At 47.2% G+C, this 19,012-nt stretch overlaps 1 protein-coding gene across 1 annotated transcript in view; it reads left to right on the top strand.

Annotated features, from left to right (window-relative positions):
- Window positions 1-1,512: 1,512 nt before the first annotated feature.
- Window positions 1,513-19,012, top strand: part of zcchc24 (zinc finger, CCHC domain containing 24) — a 158,041-nt gene continuing 140,541 nt past the window's right edge. The window contains exons 1-2 of the mRNA XM_078428398.1: window positions 1,513-1,939; window positions 11,450-11,650. Coding sequence (XP_078284524.1) covers window positions 1,709-1,939; window positions 11,450-11,650 — 432 coding nt within the window. The 5' untranslated portion in view covers window positions 1,513-1,708. The remainder of the gene's footprint in view (window positions 1,940-11,449; window positions 11,651-19,012) is intronic.

Here is a 19,012-nt window from a genome sequence, read left to right on the forward strand (position 1 = left end):
TGTAGGAAGGAACTCCAGATGCTGGTTTACTCCGAAGATAGACAGAAAAAGCTGGAGCAACTCAGCGGCACAGGCAGCATCTCTGGAGGGAAGGAGTGGGTGACGTTTCGGGTCGAGACCTTTCTTCAGACTCTAGTTTTTAGTTCTAGTTTCTAGTTTTTCTTTTGTAAAACAGCATCTGGTGCCCCTTGTGTCTCAGTGCTTCCTCGGCTCGGGCAATCGTTACTCTTCACTCAACATTCCTGTAACATTGGCTTGGAAGGAACTGCAGATGCTGGTTTAAACCGAAGATAGACACAAAAAGCTGGAGTAACTCAGCGGGTCACGCAGCATCTCTGGAGGGTCTCTTGACCCTAAACATCACCTGGTCCTTCTCTCCAGAGATGTTGCCTGACCCGCTGTGTTACTCCAGCTTTTTTTGTGCCTATTTCTGAATGATTGTTGGTTTTGCCGGACAAAGCCCGGGTTGTTGGCTGGGCTGTGCCAGAGAGAGAGAGAGAGAGAGAGAGAGAGAGGGAGAGAGAGAGAGAGAGAGAGAGAGAGAGAGAGAGAGAGAGAGAGAGAGAGAGAGAGAGAGAGAGAGAGAGAGAGAGAGAGAGAGAGAGAGAGAGAGAAAGAGAAAAAGAAAAAGAGAGAGAAAGAGAGAGTGAGAAAAAGAGAGAGAGAAAGAGAGAGAAAGAGAAAGAGAGAAAAAGGAGAGAGAGAGAAAGAAAAAGAGAGAGAAAGAGAGAGAAGGGGAGAGAAAGAGAGAGGAGAGAGAAAATGGGAGAGAAAGGGAGAGAGGGGGAAAGAGGGGGGAAAAGAAAAAGAGAAAGAGAGAGAAATAGAGAAAGAAAAAGAAAGAGAGAAAGGAGAGCGAAAGAGAGAAAAAGAGAGAGAAAGAGATAAAAAGGAGAGAGAAGGAGAGAAAAAGAAAGAGAAAGTGAGAGAGAAAGAGAGAGAAAAGGAGAAAGAGAAAAGGAGAAAGAGAGAGAAGGTGAGAAAGAGGGAAAGAGAGGGAAAGAGAGAGAGAGAGAGAGAAAGGAGAGAGAAGGAGAGAGAAAGAGAGAAAAAGAGAGAGAAAAGGAGAAAGAGAGAGAAGGAGAGAGAGAAAGAGAGGGAAAGAAAAAGAGAAAGATAGAGAAAGGGGAAAGAGAGAAAGAAAAAGAGAAAGATAGAGAAAGAGGGAAAGAGAGAAAGAAAAAGAGAGAGAAAAAAGAGGGAAAAAGAGAAAGAGAGGGAAAGGGAAAGAAAAAGAGAGAGAAAGAAAGAGAAAGAGAGAGAGAGTGGTGAGTTGCACTTTAAGGGGAGTCTGGGCTGTGCAGTAACTGGGCGAGATGTGATGTGACCACGGGCCGCTGATGCAGTTCCGGGAGCTTCACCATTGGTTGTCGGGCAGCTCCACTTACCCCGGGGAATAAAGAGCTAGCGGATTAGTTTAAGCCTTTCGCCCAACAGAGAGAGGGAAAGCAAGCGAGAGGGAGGGAGGGAAGGAGGGAAGGAGGGAGAGAGGGAGAGAGGGAGGGAGGGAGGGAGGGGGGGAGGGAAGGAAGGGGGGAGGAGGAAGGGAAAAAAACCTCAATTGACAAGTTCTCACAACTGCTGGAAAACAAAAGGCGTTGGTGGTCTGGGACTCTCTCTCTCTCTCTCACACACACACACACACACACACACATACACACACACACACAGAGAGACTCAGTCCCTGCAAAGCAAGAGGGGACAAAGAATGAGTTTGCTTTCTGCAATCGATACCAGCGCCTCGGTTTATCAGCCGGCGCAGCTCTTGAACTGGGTCTATCTGTCTCTACAAGACGCACATCAACCCAGCGCCTTCGATGCCTTCCGACCGGAGCCGGCGTCTCATCACCAGGACCTCAACTATGCCAAAGCGGCTGATCTGGGATCTTCGCTCTGCTCCAACTATCTCAACAACTTTCCCCAGCTGCACAGGAACGAGGTGCGAGTAAGAGTCCGACCGTGAAACCCCCCCTCTGCTTCTCTGAAATGCGTTGAAGTGCTTTCTAGTGTTAATGCCTCTTGGTAACAAACAGAAAAGTTGTGTGTTCGACTCTCTTAACGTTCGTTTTAACACCCGCCATTAGCCTGTGTCGGTGGTGTTTGCTAACTTCTGCGAGCTTTCACTGTGCGGAGTAACTTGTACAAGTCGCAAGCCGTTGACATGTTAACATTTAAGGGAATAACTCTGTCTAGAATCAAGTCGCACTCTATCGCCTGCTGTCTGTCTGTCTGTCTGTCTGTCTGTCGCAAGCCCTCTGACAACTGCATCTTGATTTAAACATTGGAAATCTTGTGAGATCCCCTCAAAGTTCCCCCTTTCCCCCCCGTGTGGGAATCATTCAAAGTGACAGCTCGTTAATAGCATTGCAATCGTTAGCCCAAACTAGCTGGGAATGGAAAGGTATTTATTCACAAAGTGCTGGAGTAACTCAGCAGGTCAGGCAGCATCTCGGGAGAGAAGGGATGGGTGACGTTTCAGGTCGAGACCCTTCATCAGCCTCTAGCTGGGAATCCACTGGGTCGGGGGTTGGAGACAAAACGACGTGTCCACTTGCCTCTCAGTTGAAGGGCAGGGAGGGGAGGGGAGGAGAAGGGAGGAGGGGAGGAGAGGGAGGAGAGGAGGGGAGGAGAAGGGAGGAGAGGGAGGGGAGGAGAGGAGAGGGAGAGGGGAGGAAGGGGAGGGGCGGAGAGGGAGGGGATGAGGGGGGAGAGGGGAGGAGGGGAGAGGAGAGGGAGGAGAGGAGAAATGAGAGGAGGGGAGAAGGGAGAAGAGGGGAGGAAACCCGCTCATAAGTGGGTCTGAAGAAGGATCTCGACCCGAAACGTCACCCATTCCTTCTCCCCACAGATGCTGCCCGACCCGCTGAGTTACTCCAGCATTTTGTGTCTGTGTCGGGTCATGAGTGTATTTGGGGAGGGAGGGAGGGAGAGGGAGGGGGAGAGAGGGAGGGAGAGAGGGAGGGAGAGAGGGAGGGAGAGAGGGAGGGAGAGAGGGAGGGAGAGAGGGGGGGGGGGAGGCGTGCGAGTCTGTGGGCCGGCGGTGTGAGTAACTCTGGAGGGGGAGACGGGGAGGAGGGTTTGACTGCGTTGAGCAGCCACCACCAAACCAAGGGGTGGCTTTAAGTAACGGCAGAGATGTCTGCTTGCTTTACCACTGACAGATAGACGGCATCATCCAGGCGCTGGGCATCGCTATCTGCGTTAATATATACCTGCAGATGAAAGAGTAGATTGTTCACAGTTTGATCTTAAAAGGGCAATGTTGGGGTGGAGCTTCCAAGGCAGTTGGGAGGTGTAAAGAAAAGGTCTTGAGGAAGTCATTTCTGGTCCCACTTAAAATATTTATAAATACGGTGGTGTCAGGGGTTGTGGGGAGAAGGCAGGAGAATGGGGTTGAGAGGGAGGGATAGACCAGCCACGACATGTTCCCAATGTTGGGGGAGTCCAGAACCAGGGTAATTCCCGGAATGGCGGGACTATCATATGTTGAAAGACTGGAGTGACTAGGCTTGTATACACTGGAATTTAGAAGGATGAGAGGAGATCTTATCGAAACGTAGAAGATTATTAAGGGGTTGGACACGTTAGAGGCAGGAAACATGTTCCCAATGTTGGGGGAGTCCAGAACAAGGGGCCACAGTTTAAGAATAAGGGGTACGCCATTTAGAACTGAGATGAGGAAAAACTTTTTCAGTCAGAGAGTTGTGAATCTGTGGAATTCTCTGCCTCAGAAGGCAGTGGAGGCCAATTCTCTGAATGCATTCAAGAGAGAGCTAGATAGAGCTCTTAAGGATAGCGGAGTCAGGGGGTATGGGGAGAAGGCAGGAACGGGGTACTGCTTGAGAATGATCAGCCATGATCACATTGAATGGTGGTGCTGGCTCGAAGGGCCGAATGGCCTCCTCCTGAACCTATTGTCTATTGACTGAATGGCGGAGTAGACTTGATGGGCCGAATGGCCTAATTCTGCTCCTACATATTATGAACTGATAGAAATGCCCACGTTCAGAGAGGGGGGTGATACATCGTGATTTTAGAAGTTAAAAAGTGGCCACCGTTTGAGTGTGAGGTTGACTGGCCTGGGACGGAGAGACAAGATCACAAGTGATATGAGCAGAATTAGGCCATTCGGCCCAACAAGCCTGCTCTGCCATTCAATCATGGCCAATCTATCTTTCCTTCTCAACCCTGTTCTCCTGCCTTCTCCCCCCAACCTTTGATGATTATGTGTGTGGTTATGGTCACCAGTTATGGACTGGTGTGGGCGATGAACCGTCCTCCCCAGCGTGGGGTCATTTTCGTTAGGTTAGTTTATTGCCACGTGTACCGAGGCACAGTGAAAAACTTTGGTTGTGTGCCATCCAGACAGCGGAAAGACAATGCATGGTTGTCAGGGGTCTGTGGGAAGGTCACTACTAGGGTTGCCAACTTCCTCACTCCCAAATATGGGACAAGGGGTGACGTCACCACCCCACTTGACCTCATCCAGCCAGCGGCCATGCGCGCCCGGTCCAGGCTGCCACCATTGATGGAATGGGAGCACGTGGCCGCTGGCTGGGTGAGGTCACGTGGGGCGCCTGGCGGTGATGTCACTCTTTGTCCCTTATTTGGGAGTGAGGAAGTTGGCAACCCTACTAATATGGGGCAAGGGCGGTCCCGTACGGGACAAACTCATTTAACCCAAAATACTAAGCTGGATGTCCTGGCTAATACGGGCCAGTTGGAAACCCTAGTTGCTACCAAGGGGGCAGAGGACTTGATATGGAGTGAAGAATTTAAATGGGGCTCATATTTGTTGGAGAAAATTCCTCCATTTAATTAAGGGATATGTTGATGGAAAACATTTTGTTAAGCGAACAAGCTTATTTGATTTACTGAATAGATTTACAAAAGGGTGGCGCAGCGGATAGAGCTGCTGCCTCACAGCGCCAGGGACCCGGGTTCAGTCCTGGCCTCAGGAGCTGTCAGGGTGGAGTTTGCACGTTCTCCCTTGGTTTTCTTCTGAGTGCTCTTCCGGCTTCCTCCCACATCCCAAAGACCTGCGGAATTGTAAGTTAATTGGCTTCTGGAAATTGCCCCATGTGTTATTGAGAAAGTGGGACAACATAGAGCTAATGTGGACGGGTGATTGATGGTTGGTGTGGACTCGGTGGTCTGAAGAGCCTCTTTGCACGCTGTGTCTTTGGAAAAGTTAATTTATTTATGGGTGCTTTGGGCAAGTGTGTTCGTCTGAGCAGAGCATGTTATTTGCCATTGTAATGTGTAGGGCATCTGAAAATCAAGAAATACCTGGAGATGTAATTGGTCTTTGGAGGAGATTGTATTGAACCATGTTCTTAGTATTTGGTTCCCACCTCATGGAGTCATGGAGTCATGGAAAGAGGCCCTTCGGCCCAACTCATCTATGCCGACCAAGTAGCCCATGTACGCATATCCCATTTACTCTCATTTGCCTCACCTCTACATGCTTCCTGTCTATGTACCTGTCCCAATGTCTTTTAAATGTCTTTATTGTACCTCCAGTCACTTTCTCTGCCAGTGCTTTCCATTTATAAACCACACTCTGTCTGAAGAAGTTGCCCCTCATGTCCCTTTTAAATCTTTCTCCGCTCACCTTAAACCTGCCCTTTAGGTTCTAACTCCCTTTCCACGAGAACAAGACTCACTCTACCATTGCTCCTCGTTATTTTATCCTTCCCTGTAAAATCACCCCTCATTCTCTGACCCTACTAGCCTGCGCAAGCTCTTCCTATGACTTGGGCCATCGAGTCCTGGCAACATTGTTGTAAACCTTTGCCCATTTCTCCAGCTTAGTGATGTATTTTCCTCAGCAGTTAAATGCACACAATACTTGTAAATGTGGCCTCACCACCATCGAGTACAACTGCAACAAAACATCCCAGCTCCAATCTCAATGACCTGGCTGAGGAAGGCCAGCATGCCAAATGTCCCCTTCACCACCCTGTTTTACCTGTTGTGCCACTTTCGGGGAACTATGTACTTGGACTCCTCGAACCATTTGCTCAAGGGAATGTGCAGTTGGAGTAGTTACTGCTGGGTTATATGGGCCAGAAGTCTGGACAGAACAAGACTGATAGACAATAGACAATAGGTGCAGGAGGAGGCCATTCGGCCCTTCGAGCCAGCACCACCATTCAATGTGATCATGGCTGATCATTCTCAATCAGTACCCCGTTCCTGCCTTCTCCCCATACCCCCTGACTCCGCTATCCTTAAGAGCTCTATCTAGCTCCCTCTTGAATGCATTCAGTGAATTGGCCGCCACTGCCTTCTGAGGCAGAGAATTCCACAGATTTACAATTCTCTGACTGAAAAGGTTTTTCCTCATCTCCGTTCTAAATGGCCTACCCATTATTCTTAAACTGAGGCCCCTGGTTCTGGACTCCCCCAACATTGGGAACATGTTTCCTGCCTCTAACGTGTCCAACCCCTTAATAATCTTATATGTTTCGTTAAGATCCCCTCTCATCCTTCTAAATTCCAGTGTATACAAGCCTAGTCGCTCCAGTCTTTCAACATAGATAGCTGATTGTATTCATCCTCTGCCATTGTTCTTAACTGCAGTCTACCAATACATGTATTCATCCAAAAGGACATAAAGTGCTGGGGTAACAGCGGGTCAGGCAGCATCTCTGGAGAACACGGACAGTTTATTTTATTAGCACGTGTCCCATGGTAAAATGAAAAGCTTTTCTGTTGCATGCTATCCAGTGAGCGGAAAGACTATACAAGCTGTCCGCAGTATTCCGATACAGGATAAAGGGAATAGCATTAGGACACAAGGGACATTTTGGGTTGGGACCCATCCTCGACTTTGAGGCAGGGTCCCGACCCAAAACATCACCTACTTATGTTCTCCAGAGGTACTGCCTGACCCACTGAGTTACTCCAGCACTTTGTTCTTTTGTGTAAACCGGCATCTGCAGTTCCTCGTTTCCACATGTATTGTCCGACATGCTTATATGCCACATGTGTACGAGCTTCATCTATCTACAAGGCGCTGTGTAATGCAGCAGATTCTCATAGCCAGTGGCTCACATAATACTCTTAATGTAGCCGAGTATTGTCCATGGGATTCTCGTTACATTGAAGGAATGGATTCTTGGGAGTAATAGCAACCTGAGTTGTTTGAGAACAAGTTGGAAGAGTTTTATTTTGAGGAGACATGAAGATTTTGAGAGATTATAACAAGTTAAAGATGAGTTGACAAATTCTGCAGTGTGATGTTTGGTGAGAATGGGCTTGTATACTTTGCTCTGCTTGAAGACAGCATCGATTCAATGGGTTAGTAGAGTTCTTTGTATTTTTTGGAGTACTGGAGCGAAGGCTATTAGGAGAGGGGAAAAGTGGACTGAAATGGGTTTGAGGTTTGATGGTAGTCAGTGTGGGCGAGTTTGTGTGGGGAAACTAGTGGATAACAAGGTAACACTCCCCAGTGTGGCCAGAATTGTTTTGTTTTGTTTTAAGCCCTTCCCCTTCATACCCAATTTTGTAGCAATCTCACAATACAGGAAGACAGGTTCTCCAAATTCAGATATAGAATGAGCAGCACAGTGGCTCAGCGGTAGAGTTGCTGCCTTACAGCGGCAGAAACAAGGGTTCGATCCCGACTACGGGTGTTGACTGAACGGAGTTTGTCCTCTCTCCTCATGACCTGCGTGGGTTTAGAGAGTCAAGTCAAGTTTATTTGTCACATACACACACACACGATGTGCAGTGAAATGAAAGTGGCAATGCCTGCGGATTGTGCACAATTTTTTTTAACAATTTCTGCATATGAATTAAAATTAAAATAGAAAAGAAAATTTAGTCCCTGTAGTTATAATAGTTAACAGTCCTGATGGCCTGTGTGAAGAAACTCCATCTCATCCTCTCCGTTTTGGTGTCCAAATTTGAGGAAGGATATTCTTGCTATTGAGGGCGTGCAGCGTAGGTTTACTAGGTTAATTCCCGGAATGGCGGGACTATCATATGTTGAAAGACTGGAGTGACTAGGCTTGTATACACTGGAATTTAGAAGGATGAGAGGAGATCTTATCGAAACGTAGAAGATTATTAAGGGGTTGGACACGTTAGAGGCAGGAAACATGTTCCCAATGTTGGGGGAGTCCAGAACAAGGGGCCACAGTTTAAGAATAAGGGGTAGGCCATTTAGAACTGAGATGAGGAAAATCTTTTTTAGTCAGAGAGTTGTGAATCTGTGGAATTCTCTGCCTCAGAAGGCAGTGGAGGCCAATTCTCTGAATGCATTCAAGAGAGAGCTAGATAGAGCTCTTAAGGATAGCGGAGTCAGGGGGTATGGGGAGAAGGCAGGAACGGGGTACTGATTGAGAATGATCAGCCATGATCACATTGAATGGTGGTGCTGGCTCGAAGGGCCAAATGGCCTCCTCCTGCACCTATTGTCTATTGTCTATTTTCACAGCGTGACAGCGGAGGCGTTTGCCTGACCGTAGCAAACGGTTGTGAATTTGTGGAATTCTCTGCCACAGAAGGCAGTGGAGGCCAATTCACTGGATGTTTTCAAGAGAGAGTTAGATTTAGCTCTTAGGGCTAACGGAATCAAGGGATATGGGGAGAAAGCAGGAACGGGGGTACTGATTTTGGATGATCAGCCATGTTCGTATTGAATAGCGGTGCTGGCTCGAAGGACCGAATGGCCTACTCCTGCACCTATTTTCTATGTTCCTAGGTTATTTTGCCTCCCTATATTTAAAAAAATCCATCATATTTAAGAAGCAGCCTTGTCAACATGGCAGCTGACCTGGGCAAGAACCCAATCATCTCACGAGAGCCTAGATGGAGGAGTGCATCGAGCGCAACACCAACAAAGCCTATTTATTTCACCTGGTCCAACTCTCCACAAATTTGTATGAAGGAACTGCAGATGCTGGTTTACACCCATTCCTTCTCTCCAGAGATGCTGCCACTGAGTTACTCCAGCATTTTGTGTCAGTCCCCACAAATTCCTCAAATTATATTCAAGATAAATGTCAGTCATCGGTGCTTTTGTTCTCAGTCCATCAATCATATCATATCATATCATATATATACAGCCGGAAACAGGCCTTTTCGGCCCTCCAAGTCCGTGCCGCCCAGCGATCCCCGTACATTAACACTATCCTACACACACTAGGGACAATTTTTTACATTTACCCAGCCAATTAACCTACATACCTGTACGTCTTTGGAGTGTGGGAGGAAACCGAAGATCTCGGAGAAAACCCACGCAGGTCACGGGGAGAACGTACAAACTCCTTACAGTGCAGCACCCGTAGTCAGGATCGAACCTGAGTCTCCGGCGCTGCATTCGCTGTAAAGCAGCAACTCTACCGCTGCGCTACCGTGCCGCCCAATGTTAGATGACTGGGACTTGAGGGGTGAGCTGAAAACCCAGGGTGTAGGATTTGGTTTCTTGTTGTCATGTATGCCTAGGTACTGTAAAAGCTTTGTTTTGCCAACCATTGCAAGCTATCCAAACAGATCAGATAATACTATACATATAAATGCAATCAAGTCGAACTCGAGTACAATGGCTCGGTGGCATAGAGGTAGAGTTACTGCCTTACAGCGCGAGAGACCCGGGTTCGATCCCGACTACGGGTACTGTCTGTATGGAGTTTGTACGTTCATCCCGTGACCTGCGTGGGTTTTCTCCGAGATCTTTGGTTTCCTCCCACTCTCCAAAGGCGTGGTTTGTAGTTTAATTGGTTTGGTGTAAATGGGAGATTGTCCCTAATGAGGATTTGAGTATAGGAGCAGGGAGGTTCTGCTGCAGTTGTACAGGGCCTTGGTGAGACCGCACCTGGAGTATTGTGTACAGTTTTGGTCTCCTAATCTGAGGAAGGACATTCTAGCCTTAGAGGGAGTACAGAGAAGGTTCACCAGATTGATCCCTGGGATGGCAGGACTTTCATATGAAGAAAGACTGGATAGACTAGGCTTATACTCGCTGGAATTTAGAAGACTGAGAGGGGATCTTATTGAAACATATAAAATTCTTAAGGGGTTGGAGAGGCTAGATGCGGGAAGATTGTTCCCGATGTTGGGGAAGTCCAGAACCAGGGGTCACAGCTTAAGGATAAGGGGGAAGTCTTTTAGGACCGAGATGAGAAAACATTTCTTCACACAGAGAGTGGTGAGTCTGTGGAATTCTCTGCCACAGAAGGTAGTTGAGGCCAGTTCATTGGCTATATTTAAGAGGGAGTTAGATGTGGCCCTTGTGGCTAAAGGGATCAGGGGGTATGGAGAGAAGGCAGGTACAGGTTACTGAGCTGGATGATCAGCCATGATAATATTGAATGGCGGTGCAGGCTCGAAGGGCCGAATGGCCTACTCCTGCACCTATTTTCTATGTTTCTATGTTTCTATGTGTGTCGGATAGTGTTAATGTGCGGGGATCGCTGGGCGGTGCAGACTCGGTGGGCCAAAGGGCTTGTTTCCGCGCTGTATCTCTAAACTAAACTAAACAAAGGGGAAGATACAAAATGCAGAATAATGTTCTCAGCATTGTAGCGCACCAGTTCCAGATACAAAATCCAATGTCCACAGTGGGGTAGCTTATGAAACATTATTTTGACGTAGCTGATACAACAGCAAACATTGCTGACATCCTGTGGGAGGTTGAATCAGCATTTCTCACACCCCATAACGCACACTGCCAGCAGGTAAAGAGTCTGTCTCTGATATTAAATCAGCCTGCTTTTCTCTTTTAAATAAGTTCACATGGCATTGGAGCAGAAGTTTTGGTCATTTGGCCCATCCAGTCCACTCCGCCATTCAATCATGGCTGATTTATCTTTCCCTCTCAACCCCATTTTCCTGCCTTCTCCCCATAACCTTTGACACCCGTACTCATTAAGAATCTGTCAATCTCCACTTTAAAAATATCCAAAGACGTACAGGTATGTAGGTTAATTGGCTGGGCAAATGTAAAATATATATATATTTTTTTAATTGTCCCTAGTGTGTGTAGGATAGTGTTAGTGTGCGGGGATCGCTGGGCGGCGCGGACCCAGTGGGACGAAGGGCCTGTTTCCGCGCTGTATCTCTAAATCTCTAAATCTAAATCTAAAATATCCATTGACGGCCTCCACCGCTGTTGCTGGCCATGAATTCCACAGATTCACTACCCTCTGGCCAAATAAATTCCTCCTCATCTCCTTTCTGAAGGTACGCCCTTTAATTCTGAGGCTGTGCCCTCTGGTCCGAGACACTTCCCACTAGTGGGAACATCCTCTCCACACCCACTCTGTTTAGGTCTGTAAGAGTGTAAGATAAGGAGATGTTTGATGGTTAATGTTGCAATTTTTGTGCGTTACTGTCGTGTTTTGAAGATGTGAAGTGGACTGCCAGCGGAAATATGTATTGGTGACGTTTTGCATTAGAGTGGTGAATTGAGAATAATTGTCCGTTTTCCATCCTCCAGCCCATTAGCAGTGGATTGTACAAGAGTGCTTCGCCCTACGGTTCTCTGAGTAACATCGTGGACGGTCTCAGCTCCCTGACAGATCACTTCTCGGATCTTTCCTTATCAGTGGAACCTCGTAAGCCAGGCAAGAGGCCTCCCCCCAACTACTTGTGCCACCTCTGCTTCAACAAGGGACATTACATCAAGGACTGCCCCCAGGTAAGACTACTTTGAATCTTGTAATGGAGGGACAGGACCTCAGCTGTGTGTGGTGAGACAGGATGAACACTGTGGATGGTTGGTGAACATTGTACCATTGAGGTCTCCAGATGGATCGTACTTGGCATTGTGTTACATTTTGTTTAAAGATGCAAGATTGTGTGAAAAATGACAGAATACACCCAAGTAAAGTGTTTCGCCTTAAATATTTGCATATATGCTTCTCAAAAGACACCAACTGTTTTTCTTTTGCATATATGCAAAAGAAAAACATTTGGTGTCTTTTGAGACGTGTGGCTGTCCTTATATTCTCATTAATATTAGCAAACAAAGCAGTTGCGAATTATCATTGACTCTGTGGTTTGGTAAATGGCTTCCAGCGTGTCCATGGGTCTTGGCTGGTTAATCCTGGTTTGGTCGCATGTTTTCACGAAAGAGTTGGAAAAATTAGTTCTGTTTACAACAGCGTACCTGAGTTCAGCTCGGGTACTATATTCAGAGTACCTGAGCTGAATAACCTGCTGTGTTTCCAGTGTTCTGGGAGTTTGAACAATTGTTGATAATAAGAATGTTTCATCGGCATTAAAATTCACCATTGTCTACCTGATCTCCTTTAACCTGCTGTTCACCGACTCACCCCACCAGCAAAAGGGATATTGGCAAAGAATCGTACATGTTTTGAAAGTCACGTGAAATACATCTAAAGCAAAACGACAAGAATGTAAGTCCTGTATGTTTGACATTTATTACTGGCGTGAGGTTTTGTCTGTGAAGGAAAATCAATTAATTTTTCCCTGAAGTTCTGTGGTGTTTTTATTTTTCGGTATTAAACTGAGCAATTCAAACCCTCACGATGACTTGGAGTAAATTGAAGTGGATGCAGGGCTGTGAATTCTCAAACTCATGACAACCGGGAACATGGAAACAAATGGTGGAGTTGCAAAGTTGAAACGGGATTTGATTTAATCCAGTTGTTCAGTCCCTCTCTCCTGACTCTCACTGGACAAGGGTCTCGACCCGAAACGTCACCCATTCCTTCTCTCTTGAGATGCTGCCTGTCTGGCTGAGTTACTCCAGCATTTTGTGTCTATCTTTGTTGTAAAGGACTTTCATCGTCATGACCATGTCGAGTGCTTGCACAAATAACACCAATCTATTTTTAATGGTTATTTTAAAGTAGATCTCTTGATGTGTCTTTTTGCGCATCTTTTACTCATTAGTCCTATGTACCTTTTCGTAACTCTTGGTCACCTCTTCACTGACTCCCTGTCTGAAGAAGGGTCTCGACCCGAAACGTCATCTATCTCTTCTCTCCAGAGATGCTGCCTGTCCCGCTGAGTTACTCCAGCACTTTGTGTCACCTCTACAGCTGATGGGCATTTCCTGCCGGTAACAACTGTGGACTGTGCAGGCAAATCTATTCTGATTTTTACCCAGTGAGTTTGCAAAGACTGTGAAGGGCTGTAAAGACTGTGGCAGTTTCCGCTGATGGAATGAGTTTAGCATTCTTGGCTGCTCCATAGGTTTGGGGGGGGGGGTGGGGGTTGTCAGATTACACCAGTGGGAAATACTCAAGTTGTGTCTCATTCTGCAGCAGCAACCCCAGAGAAGCAGGCTGGGATATCAGCTGCTAATCTGCTAGTTAATAAACTCCAGATGCCTGTTCCTAATGCACAGCCACTGTCCCCCTGAGTCAGGCTATGTGTTGAATCTTTCCGTTCCTCTCCAACGTCGCTGCTTGCCGTCCGAGCTGGAGAGGATTGGCAAAGTGTGATGTTAAAACCCAAAGGCTCTGAAGGACACAGAGTCCAGAGTGCTCCTCGCACATGGAAATGCCCTCGGAAACAAAGTCATTACTGGAGTCAAGAGTACTACTCGAAAAATCCAATTCGAAAGGTGGTTTTAATTATCCAGTGTCGAAGGCCAAGAGTTAAAAAAAAATCTATATTAACAGGAGAGAGACACAAAATGCTGGAGTAACTCAGCGGGTCAGACAGCATCTTTGGAGAAAAGGAATAGGTGCCATTTCGGGTTGAGACCCTCTGTCCGAAAAAGGGTCTCGACCCGAAACGTCACCTATTCCTTTACTCCAGCAATGTTGTCTGGCCTGCTGAGTTACTCCAGCACTTTGTGTCTATCTTTGGTTTAAACCAGCATCTGCAGTTCCTTTCTATTCTCTTTATTACCAGGTTTAGTTTGATAGAGATTTACATAAATAAATAAATATTTCATCGATATTTATATTACTAAAACTCTCATCTTGTTCGTTTGTTTGATTGTGCGTACCCGAAATACAGCCAAAACGGTACACGATAGCGCAACAATGTTAGGCCCACCTTATTCATCGTGGGCCTGCGGTTCAAATGGTTGTTATATTTTAAAGGTTATTCACTTTTTAAACTTTAAAAATCACTTTTTAAACTTTAATAAATCCCGTCTCCACTTGCCGTGCCCGTCAGCCATGCCTGCGCAGTAATACCTCCGTGTTCGACGTCACAATGGGAACCCAACGAGTCCATGCCTGCGTAGTTGGGGACCGTTGATCTAATGCAGATGCTCCCCGACTTACCACGGGTCCACTTACGATATTTCAACTTTGCGATGGGGGGAGGGGGAGGGGTGGGGAGGGGGAGGGGTGGGGAGGGAAGGGGAGGGGAGAAGGGGGGTTGAGGGGGGATGAAGTGGGTGAGGGGGGGATGGAGTAGGTGAGTGAGGAGGGATGGGGGGAGGAGGGGGGAATAAGGGGGAGTTGAGGGGGGATGGAGTATGTGAGTGAGGGGGTGTGGGGGGAGGAGGGTGGGATAAGGGGGGGGGGTTGAGGGGGGATGGAGTAGGTGAGTGGGGGGAGATGGGGTGGGATAAGGGGGGGGGTTGAGGGGGGATGTTCCATTCCTTCTCCCCAGAGATGCTGCCAGTCCCGCTGAGTTACTCCAGTATTTTGTGTCTATCTTCGTGCAGTTCCTTCCTACACAGGCAAATGAGACTAGCTTAGTTGGGGGATCTAGGCTGGCATGGACGATTTGGGTCGAAGGGCCTGTATTCTTGTTGTGTGAGTCTATTTCGGATATATTTTCAATCTGCCGTTGCTAATGTCTGTCTCCTCAATTCTTTAGGATATTTTCTTAAACAAGAAAATCCAGCAACTCTAATCCAGATTATCTACTGAACGCAGCTAAATCTTTCAGGGACATTAACCATTAATAGGGTTGACCCCATTTGGACGAGTAACAGACGAGCATTTATCTGTTATTCAAGGCTCCTCGATTCACCCAGAACAACCTCCCAATCCGTCTTCCTTGTTTGTTTTATGACCAGCTCCAGTTTACTTTAAAAGCAGCAAATGGTTTCACCCTTGTTGGAATGAGCACAGGCTTGGTGCTTTGTGAAACTCAGCTGGCATGGACCCTGGAGCAATACCTGCTGTTGTATCTTGAAGATGCTTGCTAAGTGTGAAGGGTCTCCTACCCATCCCACTAAAGCTTATGGAAGCTACAGCGGTACATCTAGAAGCTGAAGATTTTGTCCTTTTTACCTCATAACAGCATTTAAAAGACTCTTGGATGGTAGTTACAATAGACAATAGACAATAGGTGCAGGAGGAGGCCATTCGGCCCTTCGAGCCAGCACTGCCATTCAATGTGATCATGGCTGATCATTCTCAATCAGTACCCCGTTCCTGCCTTCTCCCCATACCCCCTGACTCCGCTATCCTTAAGAGCTCTATCTAGCTCTCTCTTGAATGCATTCAGAGAATTGGCCTTCACTGCCTTCTGAGGCAGAGAATTCCACAGATTCACAACTCTGTTTAGTTTAGAAATATAGCGTGGAAATAGGCCTTTCAGCTCTCTGCGTCCAGGCCGACCAGTGACCTGGTGCATGGATAGGAAAGGTTTAGAGGAGATGTTGGCCAAATGGGACTTGTGTAGATGGGGTATCTTGGGCGGCAACAAAGGGGCTAGTCGCCATGTGTAATAATGAACTGCAGTTGCTGGTTTACACCAGAGAAACACACAAAGTGCTGGAGTAACTCAGCGGGTCAGGCAGCATCTCTGGGGAAAAGGAATAGGAGATTGTGGATGATCAGCCATGATCACAGTGAACGACGGTGCTGGCTCAAAGGGCCGAATGGCCTACTCCTGCACCTATTGTCTATTGAGACATTTCAGGTTGATGCAGGCTCTACTTTGTTCTGTAACTTCCCATGCCTCTAGTTTCACCCTCCCTCCCTCACTCTGTGTGATGATGGGTCTTGACTCGAAACGTCACCCATTCCTTCTCTGCAGAGGTGTCGTCTGCCCTGCTGAGTTACTCCAGGATTATGTGTCTATCTTTGGGCTCATGTCCGTGCTGTTTGACTCTGACTCCACAAACACGCTGAGAGTTTAACTGACGGAAAGTTGGGCAAGAGAGATCCCAACCCTCGCCTCGTGATCTAACTTGTCGTAGCGGTTTTAACCCATGTCCTCTGCTTCTCAATTCCCCTGCTCTGGGCAAAAGACTCTGTATGTCTACCCGATCTATTCCTCTCATGATTTTGTACACCTCTAAGATCGCCCATCCTGTACTACAAAAATAGAGACCGATCCTGGTCAACCTATAGCTCAGGCCCTCGAATCCTGGCAACATGTCGAGAATTTTCTCTGCACCTTTTTCTGCACGTCCATGGGGGCCGGCTAGTCAAGTCAAGTCAAGTCAATTTTATTTGTACATCACATTTAAAAACAGCCCACGCTGACAAAAGTGCTGTACATCAGTTCAGGTACTAAGAACGAACATACAATGGCACACAGACATAACAGCACATACATAAACAGTTCACAGCGCCCCCTCAGAGGGCCTCAAACGCTAGGGAGTAGAAATAGAGTGCGGAGATCGCTGGTCGGCACAGACTCGGTGGCCTGTATCTGCGCTGTATCTCTAAACTAAACTAAAAGGAACAGGTGACGTTTTGGGCCGAGATCCTTCTTCATGGGATTCGGGAGCACATAGGAACATCGCTGCCTGCTTTTGAAACGTGCTACATACAATCGCCAGGGCTCAACCTCCGTCTATTCTCAAGCCTTTGTCTTTAAATAGCTTTGAACTGCTTCTTGTTCTCTCTCAACCAGCAAGAGAAGTTGCAGCTGCTTTTTATTTATATCTGAAATGATATATGATAGTTTCTTGCAAAAACATAAATCCAGCCTCGCACATGTGCTCAAAACTAACCCGCAATCCTAAATTGAGAAATAATTCTACGTGCAAAGTACTGTGAATATTTCATTGAAATATAGTCTGCGTTGCATGGTCACACCAGATGTGCTTGAGGTATTTTACATTAGCAAAGCCAGATGTTTCTGCAGCATTCTTTGTATCTCATTCACTAAAGTCCAATATTAAACATTTTTGTTCAATACACACAGGTTAATTCTAACTGCAGATGCTGGTTTAAATCGAAGGTAGACACAAAATGCTGGGGCAACTCAGCGGGACAGGCAGCATCTCTGGGGAGAAGGAATGGGTGACGTTTCGGGTCGAGATCCTTCTTCGGATAATTAATTCCAACTGTTGGACTGAATCTTTAGGGGCGTCACGAGTCCACCATTGGTGACACAACGGTAGAGTTGCAGCCTTACAACACCAGAGAGCCAGGTTCGATCCCCACCGAGGGTGCTGTCTGCATTGAGCTTGTACGTTCTCCCTGTGACCTGTGTGGGTTTTCTCAGGGAGCTCTGGTTCTCTCCCACACAAAGGCATGTAGGTTAATTGACTTCAGTAAATTGCCCCATGTTTGGCGCATGTGCAAGGATATAACAGAGAACTAGTGTAAACGGATGATTGATGGTAGGCGTGGACTCGGTGGGCCGAAGGGCCCGTTTCCACAATGTATCTCTAAGCTAAACTAAATACTAGCTCCTGTTTTTGCCTTGTTGCAACAGTATCTACATTTCCTGTGTCTACACCGAACCCAGGTCTCTAGCTCTGTGAAGCAGCAACTCAACCACTACCCCTGTGTTTCTGTGAACAGGTATGCAGTTGTGATTAGATTGTTATGTGAGATTGATTGAGGAGGAACTGGCAGGGAAGACACCAATGATACCTCTTGGCAATAATCTTCTGAATGAGAATCGAATCTTCAGTTTAAACCAGCATCTGCAATTTCTTCCTACACAGAATAAACTGCTCCTAATACAAACTCCTCTGATTTTCCTCTTTGCCTGACAGACTCTAGTGGTTGGAATGTTTTTTTTTAAACGGCACTGTGCATGGCTTATGTTCCCAAGACGTCCTTAAAAAAGGAAATCTTACTCTAAAGAACAACTTGGGTTTCCTGCCAGCTGCTACACGTTAAATAATGAAGCCTTCCTCTGCATTCGCTGGGACTACAATGATCACACTTCCTCTTGAGCTGCTCTTGGCCCTCGGGTCGAGCAGTCATGCAGTAACACTTACCAAAAACACACCGTCACTCCTTGCTTGGTCAGTCATTCCCATCTTGGGTATTGGGTAGGGTTGGCAACTGTCCCGTATTAGCCGGGACAGCCGGTATTTTGGGCTGAATTGGTTTGTCCCGTACGGGACCGCCCTTGTCCAGTATTAGTAGGGTTGCCAACTTCCTCGCTCCCAAATACGGGACAAAGGGTGACGTCACTGCCCCGCGCCCCACGTGACCTCACCCGGCCACGTGCTCCCGCTCCAACAATGGCGGCCGCTAGATCCCACAAGCCAGGGTGGGGCAGTAGGTGAAGCAAGGAACTGCAGGTGCTGGTTTACAAAAAAAGACCCAAAGTGCTGGAGTAACTCAGCGGGTCAGACAGCATCACTGGAGAACATGGATAGGTGATGTTTCACAGAGTGCTGGAGTAGCACAGCGGGTCAGTCAGCATCACTGGAGCACATGGATAGGTGACCTTTCAGGTCGGGACCCTTCTTCAATATGGGTAGGTGACGTAGAGTCCTGACTTGAAACGTCACCTGTCCATGTTCTCCAGAGATGCTCCCTGACCCGCTGAGTTACTCCAGCACTCTGTGAAACGTCACCTATCCATAGAAACATAGCAAATAGGTGCAGGAGTAGGTCATTCGGCCCTTCGAGCCTGCACCGCCATTCAATATGATCATGGCTGATCATCCAACTCAGTATCCCGTACCTGCCTTCTCTCCATACCCCCTGGTCCCTTTAGCCACAAGGGCCACATCTAACTCCCTCTTAAATATAGCCAATGAACTGGCCTCAACTACCTTCTGTGGCAGAGAATTCCACATATTCACCACTCTCTGTGTGAAAACAACCGTTCTCATCTCAGTCCTAAAAGACTTCCCCCTTATCCTTAAACTGTGACCCCTTGTTCTGGACTTCCCCAACATCGGGAACAATCTTCC

The sequence above is a fragment of the Rhinoraja longicauda genome, chromosome 35, assembly GCF_053455715.1.
Source record: "Rhinoraja longicauda isolate Sanriku21f chromosome 35, sRhiLon1.1, whole genome shotgun sequence".
Taxonomy (NCBI): Eukaryota; Metazoa; Chordata; class Chondrichthyes; order Rajiformes; family Arhynchobatidae; genus Rhinoraja; species Rhinoraja longicauda.